This window comes from Vombatus ursinus, unplaced genomic scaffold (genome assembly GCF_900497805.2).
Source record: "Vombatus ursinus unplaced genomic scaffold, bare-nosed wombat genome assembly UNPS02011572.1, whole genome shotgun sequence".
NCBI lineage: Eukaryota > Metazoa > Chordata > Mammalia > Diprotodontia > Vombatidae > Vombatus > Vombatus ursinus.
The window spans coordinates 3,933,461-3,947,723 of record NW_020951350.1 but is presented as its reverse complement, the minus strand read 5'-3'; the positions used below and the strand labels follow the sequence as shown (position 1 = coordinate 3,947,723).

The 14,263-nt window shown below is 39.0% G+C and overlaps 1 protein-coding gene across 3 annotated transcripts; it reads right to left on the bottom strand.

Annotated features, from left to right (window-relative positions):
- Positions 1–842: 842 nt before the first annotated feature.
- On the bottom strand, positions 843–12,394 carry PAIP2 (poly(A) binding protein interacting protein 2). Of its 3 annotated transcripts, none has more exons than XM_027856560.1 (5): positions 12,283–12,394; positions 5,742–5,905; positions 4,519–4,698; positions 3,422–3,531; positions 843–1,889 (listed from the first exon to the last, which is right to left on the bottom strand). In XM_027856560.1, exons 2-4 carry the CDS (start codon positions 5,877–5,879, stop codon positions 3,442–3,444), a joined length of 408 nt encoding a protein of 135 aa, XP_027712361.1. In that variant the 5' UTR covers positions 5,880–5,905; positions 12,283–12,394; the 3' UTR covers positions 843–1,889; positions 3,422–3,441. The 3 variants fall into 3 exon arrangements, with proteins under 3 accessions (XP_027712361.1, XP_027712362.1, XP_027712363.1); XM_027856561.1 differs by lacking the exon at positions 12,283–12,394 and adding an exon at positions 12,104–12,184; XM_027856562.1 differs by lacking the exon at positions 3,422–3,531 and having other exon boundaries at positions 12,283–12,387.
- Positions 12,395–14,263: the final 1,869 nt, after the last annotated feature.

Genomic DNA, 14,263 nt, shown 5'->3' with positions numbered 1-14,263 from the left:
GTGAATGCCGGCAAATCTGATTTGTCCTAGGGGACAGTGGGCAAGTGTGATTAGCAATGCTAGGCTCAAGAGAATCTAAACATGGATCTAAATGCATAGGATATTACTTTATAAAGAGTATGGAACAGAGAGACACAGTTGTGTGTGGAAGAAGGAATTGAGTAGGACACTACTCTAGTGCAGGGGTAGAGAACCTGTGACATTCCTGGTCCTTGCGTGAGGCTTTTGGACTGAGTTCAAGTTTTACAGGACAAATCCTTTTATTAAGGGGATTTGTTCTGTGAAGTTTGGATTCAGTCAAATGGCCACACTTGAGGACCTAGGAGGCCACAGGTTCCCCACCCCTGGTAGTCCAACCAAAGATCTTACCTTTGGGGAAAGACCCAGATGAAAAGATAGCAAGCCCAACTATATCAACTACCTGATGTACGTTAAGTAAGAAAATGGAATGGTGGCAAAGATTCCAGGGCAGTCACAGACACATGTAAGAAAAGGGATGTAGTTATAAGGGCCTTAAAATTAGGAAGAAATAGGAAGATATCTTCATTCTATTTTGGGGCCAGACATACAGGATACTGCTCCAATTATAGCATAAGGACACTGAAATGGACAAAGCGTAGGGATGGGCCTTGTAGGGTGCTTTACATATTTATTTCAAAAGAGAGGCACATCCAGTGTGATCATCTGTAGGAGTGTGCCCAACAATCTGAAATCCAATAAAGCCTATTTGTTCCTTTACCTTGTGACAGACCAGATAGCAAGTTACTGAGCCCATAGATAAAAAGTGGTTTTCTCCATAGGGGAGAGTTGCATTCTTGCATCCAATAAACACAACCATCAGCTCAGTTCTACTATTATTTATTTTTTTAAATATTTTTGAAAAAATATAATTTTTTTACAATATTTTCAACTTAAACACTATTCACACTGAACACGTATGGCAGCTTAACCTACCCAAATATGAAGTTTAAGAAGCCAAAACTGTTCTAGCTTTGTTAAAAGAAAAGTTGTTGTGCTGTAGACTATTGTGTAGTGATGATTAACAAAGCAAGGGAAAAGCACCACTCAAATCAGAATGCTAAGACTTCCTTGGTTCAATTTGACTAAGTGTTATATGCTAGAATTTACATAGACACAGCTATGAAGTACTAGGGAACTTGGAAGATGACATAATTTTCAAATTACACTCCTTGGATGTATAACTAGGAGTGGGTTTCAACATTTCTAACATGATAACATAATGCAAAAATCAGGGGATAGTTTTCATCTGTTTGTTACTTTGTAACTTCAGGAGCCATTCGAGACCGGCGGGCTTGCGTGGAGCTCTTTTGTTACCAAATCTATTCTTGAAGTACAATTTTCTCTCCGTGGGGACAAATACAATAAGTAACAATACTGAAATCTGAACGAAGTAATTTGTATAACAATTAGAACTTTACTTTCAAAATTGACTTTAAGTTAAGGCATTAACAGGTGTTGGTTAACACCAAGTGACCGGTTTAGTCTCAATTAAAACAAATCATTTAGTCAAATTTCTAAATCTCTTTCAGAGGTTGCCTGATTTGTCACAACTTGACTGGTGCTTCTTTCCTCACTGTCTTTTCACATCAAGCCAAGGTCCAACTATTTTCAGTAAAAGTTTGACAGCTTTTTACTTAATAACAGTCTCAGCACTTTTATTAAGCATGCAAGACTAACAAAACTTTGGCAATGCATAAGTGTAACACAGTGACAAGAAGGGAGAGCTTTTACAATTAAGTCTTCTAATACTGCCTTCACAGTGTGGAAATTGTGCTACATCCACCAAAAGAGGGCCCCGTCTACTCAAATATTTAGTACTTCACCCCAGGAACAAACTCCTTTGCATTTGGATTCAGATTACTCTTGACCTGGAAAGTAAGAAAGCAAGTTTACTAAAAGACTGCTCTTAAAAGCTCGTTAGTATTCATTATTTCCTCACATGCAAAAGTTTTAAGTTCAAGACAGAGAAACTCAGGGTTCATAATGAACATCAGTCATTAACCCCACATCTCTAGAACGACAAAGGAAGTGAGAAACAAATGTAATATTTTCCTGAGATTAAAACAATGTAAGCTATTCTAAACAGGTTGGAATTCAGGGAAGTTATATTTTAACCAGAAATACATACTCTATATTAACTGATGGCATAGCTTTGCTCAAGGCTTCTGGTGATCTAATCATAATGCCTGCTTTTCTTTGAACACCAAAAAACTTAGACCACAAAGTTACAGGTAGTGTTACCGGGTCTTTAAATATTATTAGCAAAAGTTTCTGATATGATGCATTTACTGGAAACAGCTGGCCTGTCAAGTAAGTAATTATGATTATGAAATCTGCAGATTATCTGAACCCTGATTTCTCTTTGCTCCTCCCTTTCACTGACTGCCTTTTAGGAAGCCGAAAGATGTAAAATTCAAAATTAGTCATTCTACTACTTGTGAGTATTAGGAACGAGAAAAATATTAAATCTGTTAAGTGAAAAGATTAATTGTGTTGTCTCCTTCAGTATATAAAAAGCTAATGCTTTCTAAATCTTTTAGGCAGTATTTAGTGGAAAGAAGCCTAAGCTGGGAACCAAGAGAGCTAGGTTCTAGTCCTTCTTCCCTAGTTCTATAACACTAGACTAATTGTGTGACCTTAGGCGCGTGACTTCCTTTTTATATGCCTTAGTTTTTTCTTCATCTCTAAAATGTGGTAGTTGGGCTAGATGATCTCTAAGGTCTTTTATAGCTCTAAAATTCTATTATTTTTTAGGCTTTCCTCAGTCCTGCAAGTGCACAAACCAGAGGACAAGGCATAAGGGAGCAAAGGGATGCCTCTGAATTCACAAATTCTTCTACCACTTCTTGATATGGCAACCGATGAAGAGAAAGGCATCAGGATTGCACTACAGGGCCTGGGACACCTGGGCCTGCTAGATGAAATCTGGCTTTTAGGTTAACGGCTAGAAGCTGTCCATTATTACATACACAACGATATCGTGTGGCAAGAGCTTAATACCATTTTCATATTCAGTACATAGTAAGCATTTCCTTGGTCAGGATGTATTCCCCCATCCCAAGTAAAAATACAAAAAAACTCCATGTCATAATAGTTTGAAATGCATACACATCTTTTGGCAACTATAGAGAAATAAGATCATTCATATTTTAAGTAATACCCAGAGGCATTCAAGTTGAAAAATTCAAACACTATACTGTAGAGTCATGAATGACATCCAAAATTGTATTCTTTATACCTAGGCACTTCCTTGCACAAAGAAGACACTTGATAAATATTTACTTATTGACTGAATTAATAATGTAGCTCTAAACAGGCAGACATATCAACAAAATACTCAGAATAAAAGTACTTGTTCCAGCAATAGCTCTGTGTTTATTATAACAAAGGACACACTTACACTGTAAATTTCAGTGTTCTCTAGTAGCCCTTCGGAATAGTACTCAAGCTCAGTGACCAAGCAACAGCTGCAAATGATGTTTCAGAGACTGGGAGTGAATTCCAGAGTGGCTAGGGGTTGTAAATAGGATAGAAAAGCTGGCATTCAGTCCTCACTAGGTTTCTAGTTTGATTTTAGCCTTATTAGTTATCTTAACCTAAAACTGAATTTAATCAAATAAAGATTTGATGGGCCCCATACTAAATGCTGTTATTTAGTTTACAACAGAATTCTGAGGGGTTTTCTTATTGCAAATATGAATCCTGTATATTAACAGCTGTAAGCAATGAAAAATGAAGGAAAATTTTAAAAACACACATTTGTGTAATATATTTTTGTTAAGGGATTATTAAATTCAAATCTAAGACCACAAATGATGAGTTGGGAGTATCTGAATCAAAAATTTTAGGTTATAAAAAGATCATTGATACTAAAATGACTGAATGGTTATGCAAATATTTAGAACCAAAATTTAATCTCTCAAATTTACATAAACCTGTTCTCAACCAATTAATAATAATCATGGCTCTCCTTTTAAAAGTTAATATAAATGAAGCAATTCCTTAAAGTCATTTAAATATCTTAGAAAGGGAAATGAGGCAGGGAAATTAAGTGACAAGAATAAATAAATGTTCAATATGAGACTAGAGTCAGAGACCCCAAACTTTACTCCACATTGGGGCTGAAACAGTTCATACCAGTATAATCCATCACAGAATCCCAAGGTTTGGAGAAGGCACCACAACAATTCTGGCCAACAGAACTACTTCTGAGAGAAAAATGAATTAGTAGGATCAGAGGATTTCAGAACTGGTAAAACTTTAGAGATCATCTAGTCCAACCCCCTCATGTTACAGATGAATAAAGAGGCTCAGAAAGATTAAGTGCTTTGTGTAAGGTCATACAACTATTAAGTGTAACAGGCAGGGTTAGAACCTGGGTCTTCTGAATGACTGAGATCTACTGCTCAGTACCTTTTCTCAGAGTATATCAGGTTTTCCCACAAATTAGCAAAAATGAACTAAGTTTTAAAAAGATGAAAATAGTATTTTTTTTACCACAAGATCCTCCAGAGAAGAACTGTCACTGATGACAAGGTCATTAAACTGGTCCTGGATTTGGTCCATAGTTTGTGGGAGGTCTCGAGCTGGAATGAACCACTCATGTTCTTCTTCTTCTTCCAGCATTTCCTGGAAACAGCGTTCAATAAACTCTTCTTCCCACAACTCCTCTTCAATCTAGCAGTATAAAATGAATATTTCAATTAAAAACATTAAGACACATTTTAAAAACAAATAATAATACTCCCTTTGCTTCTGTTCTAATGAGATTACTTTTTAAATTGTTGAAGCATCAGTTAAGGTTACTTTAGGAATCAGTGCCATAAAGATACTAATAATTAACAAAATATTTTTCTTTCCTCCACTGTTTGTGTTTGACAGAGAAGAAGTAACAAGACAAAGCAGAAGGCATTACTTTGAACATGCTCAACTGATGTGAGGAAGCCATACTGGTTTCTGGTTGACAATATCATTACTTAGAAGTATTCACTTGAAGATCAAGCCCTAAGAGGAACACTACCAAGCCTACATTGTTTTTTTAATGATAATGCTGAAGAAACTGGCAATGTCAAATGCAATTTTAAAAGGAGTACTGCATGTACCATTGTCCTGAAGTTCAACTGCCAGTGTTAAAAGAGCAGTGACTTAGGATGAATTGATAAAACATGTGTCTGATAACCCAAGAAACTCACCATTTTCAGAGAGACAAGTAGCTATGGTAACTAAAATTTGAACTTGAAGAAAATAAGGCTTTTGTGAAGTTGGCTAGGCTCCTGCCCACATGATTAACATGATATGGTAACCCTGGTATAATTAGATTGTGTCTTACCAAATTAAAGTCCAAATTTCAGAGAGTAAATATATATTCATAAAAGCCTGTGTTGTAGAGTAGACAGAGGGTCAGTCTGAAAGGCAGGAAGACCCATGTTCAAGTTCTTCTAAGAGCCTGCCTGTGTGACCCTGGGCAAGCCACTAAGCCTTTTAATGCTTCCGGTAACTCAAACACTTCAAGTTGCAGAGAAGGAGCTGACCTACATTGGTACAAGGAGTTCCTTCACCTTGGCATTCCCTATACCAATGAACCCAGAGCCGTATTTGTCTTAGTTGTAAAATATGAAGTAAGGAACTCAATCCCCAGGCAAATACAAGTCTATTTACTCCAAGGCTAGAGAGAACACAAGACTGGGAAAAAAATCTTTACACAAAACATGACTACTAACCTGTCTGTTGAATTCCTCTTCATTTTCCATCCACATGTACTCAGCAAATGGATTATCATCTTCATGAGAATGACCATTAATAATCACATCTTCATTGATGATGCTTGGGCTAGTACTGCTGCGACTTGGATCTTTCATGGTTGTATGTTAGTTGTTTTTGTAACCTTACAAGAAGAAGCTTAAAATTAGTTCAGATTGCCAAGGAAACACCCTATCAAATGAATTACTGAGGTCACGTAAGTCAACAAAGCACTTCAAAATGCTTTGTTAAGTTCCAAGAAATATCTAGGAATCGCGGAAATTTGCCTAAAACAATTCGGATAAACAGGTTTCAGGTTTTTTGGTTTTTTTTTAAGGGTATCTCAACATAGATTGCACTGGAATGGAAATACAGAGACTTGAGCTCTAGTCCATGCCCTGCCACTAACACGAAGCTCTGTGACTCTGGGCAAGCCCATTCACTATGCTTCAGTTTCAGTAAGCATAAAACAGAGGAAGAGGACTACATGATTTCTAAGGTCCCTCAGAGCTCTACAAATTTTTGTTCATTTTACTCATTCATTCCTTTGCTTTACAGAACTAGGCTCACCCTGGAAAACTAGTGGTCAAATTAATTTCTACAAAGCCAATTTTATTTTTATGATGATTCCTATTTTATAAACCAAAGATTTTTTTAATGGGGAAAAAACACAAAAACTCAAAACCCCAAATAAAACTGAGTTCGTGTTCAGTCCCATTAAATTCAGGTTGTTCTAGAAGTAGTGTATTTGTAGCGCTATATACTTTCTGGAGAATGCTATGATGTACCATTCTAGAATCCCTTCTCTGCTGTCACCTCCCTTTCTCCTAACACCCTCTTTCCCAGGACCTGGGAACTTACATACTTCACATTCAAGGATTTTGGCACATAACCACCTTCCTTCAGATGTTTACAATTTTTATTAAAGCTGGGATGTATCACAATCTAGTAATAGATACTATTATCTAACAGACATATGATCATAGATTTACAGATGGAAGCATGTTGAGAGGCTATGCATTCCATCCCCTTCATTTTATAGAAAAGAGAACTGAGCATAAGTGAGGTTAAGTGTCACACTGGTAGTATAAGAGGCTGGGTATCATACAAGCAAAAATCTTTTAAGTTTAAATTTTTATGTTTTATAGTCTTAAGAAATTTTACAAGATTACCATGTTTAAAGGGAAATTTCGTAATAATCTGAGCAGTCATTTGAATGAATCATGATAAAAGGGAAAAATGACAGTACGCAGTTTAAAATACCTATTTAGTCCTGCCTTTCCTGAGGCAGGAACTTAAGATTTCCTACCAGAAATGTGGCTCTTTTGGGTAAAATTCATAGAAGTTGATCTGCCATGTGTGACACCTGGACTTTTAAATTCAGTCTAGAGCTTTGTCTGTATCCCCAAGTATTAATATTCCCAAGTAAACCTGAAAGTTATTCTTAATAAACAAATGTTTACCTTATGACTTCAATCTTTTGTTTTATGTAGTTTTATGTTGGGAGCAAGGCACTGCAGGTGATTTAAATGATTTTTTTTCCCCCAATCAATATCCCCCAGGCTTTTTGTGGGTTACTGCTCACAATGTAGCCATACAGGTCCTCCCCCATTACCTTAGAGCCCCTTAATTCTAGTTAGTTTTAACTGGGGTGAGAGAGGGTGTTGAATAGTAACAGAACACCTATAAAAAATTATCAACACACTATGATACAGAAAGTTCATTTGCCTCTTTCACTATGATAAAACCCAAACCATGTAGTAGAAATCTATTCAATTTTTCCTTCCAAGTTCAGGATTCTTTAGTCCACAATAGATGACAACTACAGAAAAAGAAATTTCAGTATCAGCTGGGGTGGGAAGCATGGTACTCTGAAAGCAGATAAGACAAGGATTCAGAAAATTAATTTTTATGGTGGAAATATTTAGCTGTTGTATTTATAATTAAAGTCAAAGGAAGCAAAGATAATTTCAACTGCTGTATTTGCAAGCTGAGTTCAAATGTTTAATAAAATCCTCTAACTAGGAAAGAAATTCAAAGAAAATTGCCTATTTTAATTTTTGTCAAATACCCAATATGCTCATGAAATGTACTTTTGACCTGACTCAAAAATACTGCTAATAACCAGGATCTAGCCTGTCTTACAAATGGACTGAACTAAGTCTAAATGGAGAGTATTCAATATCCTCTGTAATTAAGTTACATTTAAAGGTAGCCTCTAACAATTTTTAACAGTATCTAACTTTTTCATCCTCCTACCTAAAATTTATAGAAAACAAATCGCACTTTTCCAAAAACTTCATTATTAACATACAAAGATATCTTATCTCTTTGAATAATGCAACACAAAATTCATAAGCTTAGGGCATTAAAAGAAAAGACCATCCAGAATTAGATCTGTACCAGTCAAAATTTAACTTGCCAGAAACCACATACATGGGCATGAGATACAAGTACTGAAATACTTAATTTGGTTTCAAATATGCTTTAGCTAACTCACTTGAGTATCATACAGAATCAGATCTAGCAAAAGCCCTGAATTAAAGCCTTTTTCAAAAGTGTTATGGGCAAGTTTGTGCCAACACAATGAGAAACCTGCCTAGGCAAGTTCTGGAGCCTAGAAAACATAAGGGGACTCCTTTCCTTTCTTGATGGCAAGTAGTAAAGGACAGCTGGGTAAGGAAAGGATTAGGAAATAGGTCTTAAGCCTCAAACAATGCAGTTAGACAGGAGGTCAGCTTTTTGACCATTATCACTTCATCAAACCACCTCTGACTTTGAAGGCCATAAAAGAGAAGCAGCTGACCAGGATCACTTTTAGTCAAGTAGGGCTGTTCAAGTAATTAATAATTGCAATAAGCAAGAATTAACAAGCAAGAAGTGACAATACTGACGATGATGACGATGACTACTACTACACCATCTTCCCATAAGGGAAAGAAACAATTGCTGACTAGATTTTGGTCCCTAGACACAAATGGGAGCCAGAGGGGTGAGTGTCCCCTACTCCCAGAATATGCTATACACGTGAAGGGGCCTGATATATGATGAGACTGATGTTTTACTCCTTCCTACAATCAATCCTTTACCGTCCTGGAACCACACATATCCTTCAAGGTTACTTCCATTGAACCTCATCAGTCTTCAGCTTCATGTTCTCAGCTTTGTCAGAAATTGACCATAACTATTATTAGAGGACATCTCCAATGCACTTTACAAACATTTGATCTTGACATCTGTCCTGTTGTGGAAGGAAGGGAGGTAGAAAACACAAATGAAGTAACTGGAGCTCAATAATTTTCCTTTTATCTTCTACTCCCAAAGTAGGCATGACTAATCTAGATCTCCCAAACTAGATAATTAAGTGAGTAATATTAGTACAATAGTGCAGGGCTGGCGAAGAGTAGTTACAGGAGACAATTCCCTAAATTAAGTTCAGATTTGAATGGCCAGTACAAACTTACAAAAGCTTTTAGAACTGGAGAAAAAATATGTGCTGGAAGTAACAAATTCTAACCAAAAATAAAACTCCAAACCTGGACTTTTGAGTTGGAAGGGACTCAGAGGCCATTTACTCCAATACCCTCATTTTACAGTTGAGGAAATTGGGAAATTGAAACTTGCCCACTGTCAACACAGCTTAAGCAGGTATCTGAGATAGGATAAGAATGCAGGTCATCCTGGCTCCCAAGTTCAGCACTCTATCCATTACATAATTTCTTCAATTTCAATTAGGGAGAACTTTTATTTGGTCTTTAGATTTCTAACTTGATAATTTTAGTTTAATTGAAATATGGGTATGTGCTGAATAACTGCAATTATACAGAATTAAGGAGATACAAGACAGGGCATAAAGCTATTATCAAACACTCTATAGTGTGTTTGCATTATAATTTTATCCAGGGGCTACTACTGCATAGAGAAAATTTCCTCCAGAACTTAATTCAGATATATTACCAGGTTAGCATATCTTCCTAACTAAATGTTCTTTTGAAGAAAAGGAATAAAGATTAAAAGAAAAAAAATACCAAATCACACTGGAATGTAGGGTCATTTGCAGATGATACCATGCTAGTAGTAAAAATTCTATTTTCAAACACTGATCTGTTGTTATTTTTTCATCAGTATACATGACTTAAATATGACCCACTTTAAAATTTGAGGGAAGATTCTTAGAAGAAATCCCAAAATTCTAAATGGTATAATTTTTAAAATCCTCAATTGTTGAGAATGAAATTATGAGACTCATTTTTTTCTTTGTTGATTTCAGGGGGAAACTATAATTTTGACAGGATAACACTGACTTTAAAAAAGTATTCAACCCCTTTGCTACTTCCTGCAAGAAATGTTTCCTAAATGACTACTGCAAGAAAATCTGAGTAATCTTTACTAAATAGCTTAACAGACTAACACCATGTTAGATTTTATCAAAGACAATTAGTCAGAGTGCAAACATCTGAGATAAAATTTATTTGCATTAATGTGAAAAACATGCAAATTGTACATATTTCTGTCTGAAAATGTAGTAATAGTAGTAGTACACTAACATTTTACAAATTATAATATTTCAGTTCTATGTTCATTTGAATAATGTGTTTTGGGTCCATTATCAACTTAGACCATTACCTGTTATTTTAATGAACGTGAAATTTTGGTCTACAAAGACAACTCCATTCATTCTGTAGCAACAAATCTGTACCCCTAACAGTAGTTCAACAAGTGGGGGACCATTAAGTATATGGATAGCTTGGGACTATAAGTAAGACTCAAAGGACACATCATACTAATGAAGAACTACATTACATAAATAAACCACAGATATCAGCAACCCAATCCTACTGAATGTAATGATAACTGAGATTTTAAAAGGGATGAATTAAAATAATTTGAAGTGTAAATCAAAGCAAGTGTTTATGTCTAAGGTTGTAGTGCTGGAATTCTAAACACTGGAACCAAGTGCACTCAAATTTCTAATTCTGAGGTATATATTTATTTATATGAAAAGTTCACTAATGAGCCTAAGTTCCTTGAAGACAAAAGTTAGATCCATTTCCCTGACTTCTCCAGTGTCTATGAAATACTCAAGAGCGAACACTTTCTATCAGATCTTGTGTCTGGTTCTAGAGAATTAGTACAGATAAACTCTGATGTAACTTACACTCTCCTAGTTCAACTCAATTAGCTTCTCAGTATCCAGCTTTGCACAGGCAATCTGTGTGTGTTTCCAACTATCCTCTACCCCCAAACAGAAATATCAAAATTTCTTTATCTACCATTATTCACCTCATCCTTCATTTTTTATGCATGTGCACAGGGCAGGATTATCAAGAGACCATCTAGCACTATAATGGAGCTTAACCAAAATCACTGTCATATTAACTTGAAACACATCCTGCTCTATCCAAATCATGTCTTCTCCTAACTATAAGGTGCAGTCAAGTTTATGTAAGTCACAAGTTTTCAAGAGTGACAGAGGAAAGAATTCCAAACACTCCCCACAAAAATGCTTGTTGTTCGTAAATATAATCCTTAATTCCACAAAGGTGGCAAGAATAGGTAGAACAGCCAATTACACTAAAAACAACCCCACAAGATTTTTGTATAGAGGGCTTAATAAAAATTAACTTGAAAAAGTTATTAACAAAGCCAACCTTCTTCCCAAAATATTGTGTCTGCATCTTTCACAGAAAAAGCTCAGAGTTATTGGTGAGTAGTCTTAGTGATTTGCGAAATCAGCTGAAAACTAGAAGCCAGCATAACTAGAAGGTCCTCCGGAAAATGCCCAGGCTGGTTGCTGCGATTCACTGTGTCCAGCAAGCCTTGTCCCAAGTGAGGGACAGAAACATACTGCAGCAGCTTGGGGAACCACAGGTACCACTGGTATGTGTAGCACCTGTATACATACCCCAAGCATGTGCTACAATCGCCAAATTCTGAAAGAGTGGTGGGCGGGGCAAGAATGGGCTCAGAGAGAACAGCAAAGCTTCCAAAGGTCTACTAGCAGCAACTCTTATATTCCCCCCGGAGTACTTTGAGGAGTTCCCACTAGGACGCCCACCCTTCTCCGGTTCAGCAGTAACTGCGCAGGCGCGGCAAGGGTGGCGGGGAAGGGGGGAAATGTTGCGCGTGGTGAGGCGCAGGCGCAGACAGGCACAAACAATGCGCTTTGTTGCCCGGGCGGCGGTGGGGTGCGGAGGGAGTAGGGGAGAGAGGTGTGTGCGGAGAGGGGGGAAGCGAACGGAGGGAAAGGTTGGTATCCCGGCAGCCCCCGCGCGCCACCAAAGACCCGGATGGAAAGCCGCGAGAACCCAAATAATAAATCATGACAATAAAAAAAAGTCACCGCCATTTCGTGGGGGAGAAGACAGAGCCCTCCGCCCCTCGCACCCGCGAAGGCCAGGAGGGACCGGGGCTCCCTCAGCCCGCAAGGCCTCTCAGGCTCCCTCAGCCGTCATGGAGTCCCTCTCCGCTGCTGCGCCGCTCCCTCCTCCCGCCGTTCCGCCCGGAGGGGGCCCCCCTCACCCAGTGCACGGCAGCGGGGACGGCAGCCAGCGAGTCCTGTCGGCCTCAGCGGATCTCCACAGGCAGCGCCGCTCCCCCCGCTCTACGTGCGCTTCACCCGCCGCCTCCCTTCCCCAGTCCCAAACAAACACCCAGCCCGGAAGTGACCTCACTTCCGTTACCGGCCCCGCCCCCATTCTCCTCCTCCCTCCCTCAGCCTCCACTAGAGCTATAGCGCCAGCCTACCCTTCTCCTCTTACTTAGCTCCTCCCTCCGCACGCCAGTCTCGGGCCGCAAGGCGGGGGTAGATCGACCTGCACCCGACTCCTTCAATGCCCATTCCTAGGTCGGGTGGTATGAGGGGAGTCAGGACTTCTGGGTTCCGCCTAGGGTAAGGCAGTAAGTATCCGTGTGTCAGAAAATCCTCTACGCCCATTCTGCAGAAACGAAGACTGAGGACCCCGAAAAAGAAGGAGGCTGGGCGGAGCTCATCCACTGGGCTGGGGAGACGATGCTCTAACCTCTTATAAGAGGTAGCCTGGGGGAAGATTGACAAGTGATCGACTCCGAGATGACTGACAGGTGCACACAATGGTCAGCGTGTCAGTATTGATTCAGATAACTTAGCCACAAAGGGAGACCGTGACAGGTCTTCAAAAGGCTTTTGGGAAGCCCGATCGGAGGCCTCAAGGGCGGATGGGATGCACCTGGCTACGGCCCGGGAGGGTCGTTCTCACTCCGGATCGCCCCTTTACTGTCTAATCGTTCCCCTTGGCGGCTGATGATGTGCCCAAACAGGGCCCTTTTCATCCTGTCTATTCCGAGTAACGATAAAGAACTTGAGTCTTTTTTCTGCAGCAGCAGGATTTTAATGATGCTTTTTAAGTCCAACATCTTGGGTAAAGTGTGACCCCATAATGTAGGGAAAAGATCTGGTCTCTCTAATCTGGAGAACACTGGCAAAGAACCCATCATATTTTATTGGAGAAATGAGGTGAGGTCGTCCTACCAGTCTGCGGAATGGGTCATCAGGGAACAGCTAAGATTAGGTGGCAGCCCAAGTCTTGGAGGTAGCAAAGGATCGGGTATGAAAAAGCTGAACGAAGACAGCTGTGACTGACAAACCTAGGGGAGGGGAAGGGCTGGGCAGAGTCCCTAGTAGCTTGGTTTCAACCCGTTAAAACTTGTCAAGAAAGGATATGCAACTACTTATGAGTATCTGAAATAACCTTATGTTAGATTTGGCCATGTTAATTCTCAAAGCCCACATGATCGTTTTCAAGCCTTAAAGGCACTAAGGAGCTGAGATTTAAGTACTGAAATGTTACTTTGTCTCCTTTCACCTGACTAGCTTAAAGCCTTTGCCTTGTCCATTGTACAGTTGAGTTTAGGACCACCCAGTTGGTTCTTTATTTGACTAAGTGCTTGTGTCTGCTACCTGCAAAAAGGGAATACTTAAGATATTTGGACAACGGTTGCTGTCCTAGTATCCCAAAGCCCTCTCATGTGAAAGCTTGACAAACGTGCTTGATAAAAGTATTTGCTCAATGACACTTTCCTTCTTGTTAGATCCTTCATTTGGGGAGGACTGCAACTTCAGAGCAGGAAACACTAAGGTTTACTTCCTTTGGCAATGTTTAGACACAATCCAGGTATTCACTTGTATCTATACTGAAGTGCCAAGCAGGAAAAGAACCTGTGGAATTTTAAAGGACTAGGGCTATTAAGGCACATGTAGCATAGGGAACTGGGGATTGAGGGGTGGAAGCTGGATGGTAGCATTTGCAGATGTCTTTTCTGTGACTTCATTTGCATGCTACTGCATAAGACCATTTCTAACAACATTTTGGCAATGCTCTGTAACCCAAAACCAGTGTAATTAAAATTTCAAACACCACACAAGATATTGTCACAACAGGGGCCAGTTCCACACTTCACATGTTGGACAGAGAACAGTTCAGTTGCCAGTATGTTACAGCAGTTTGTCAGAGCTGATAAGAGT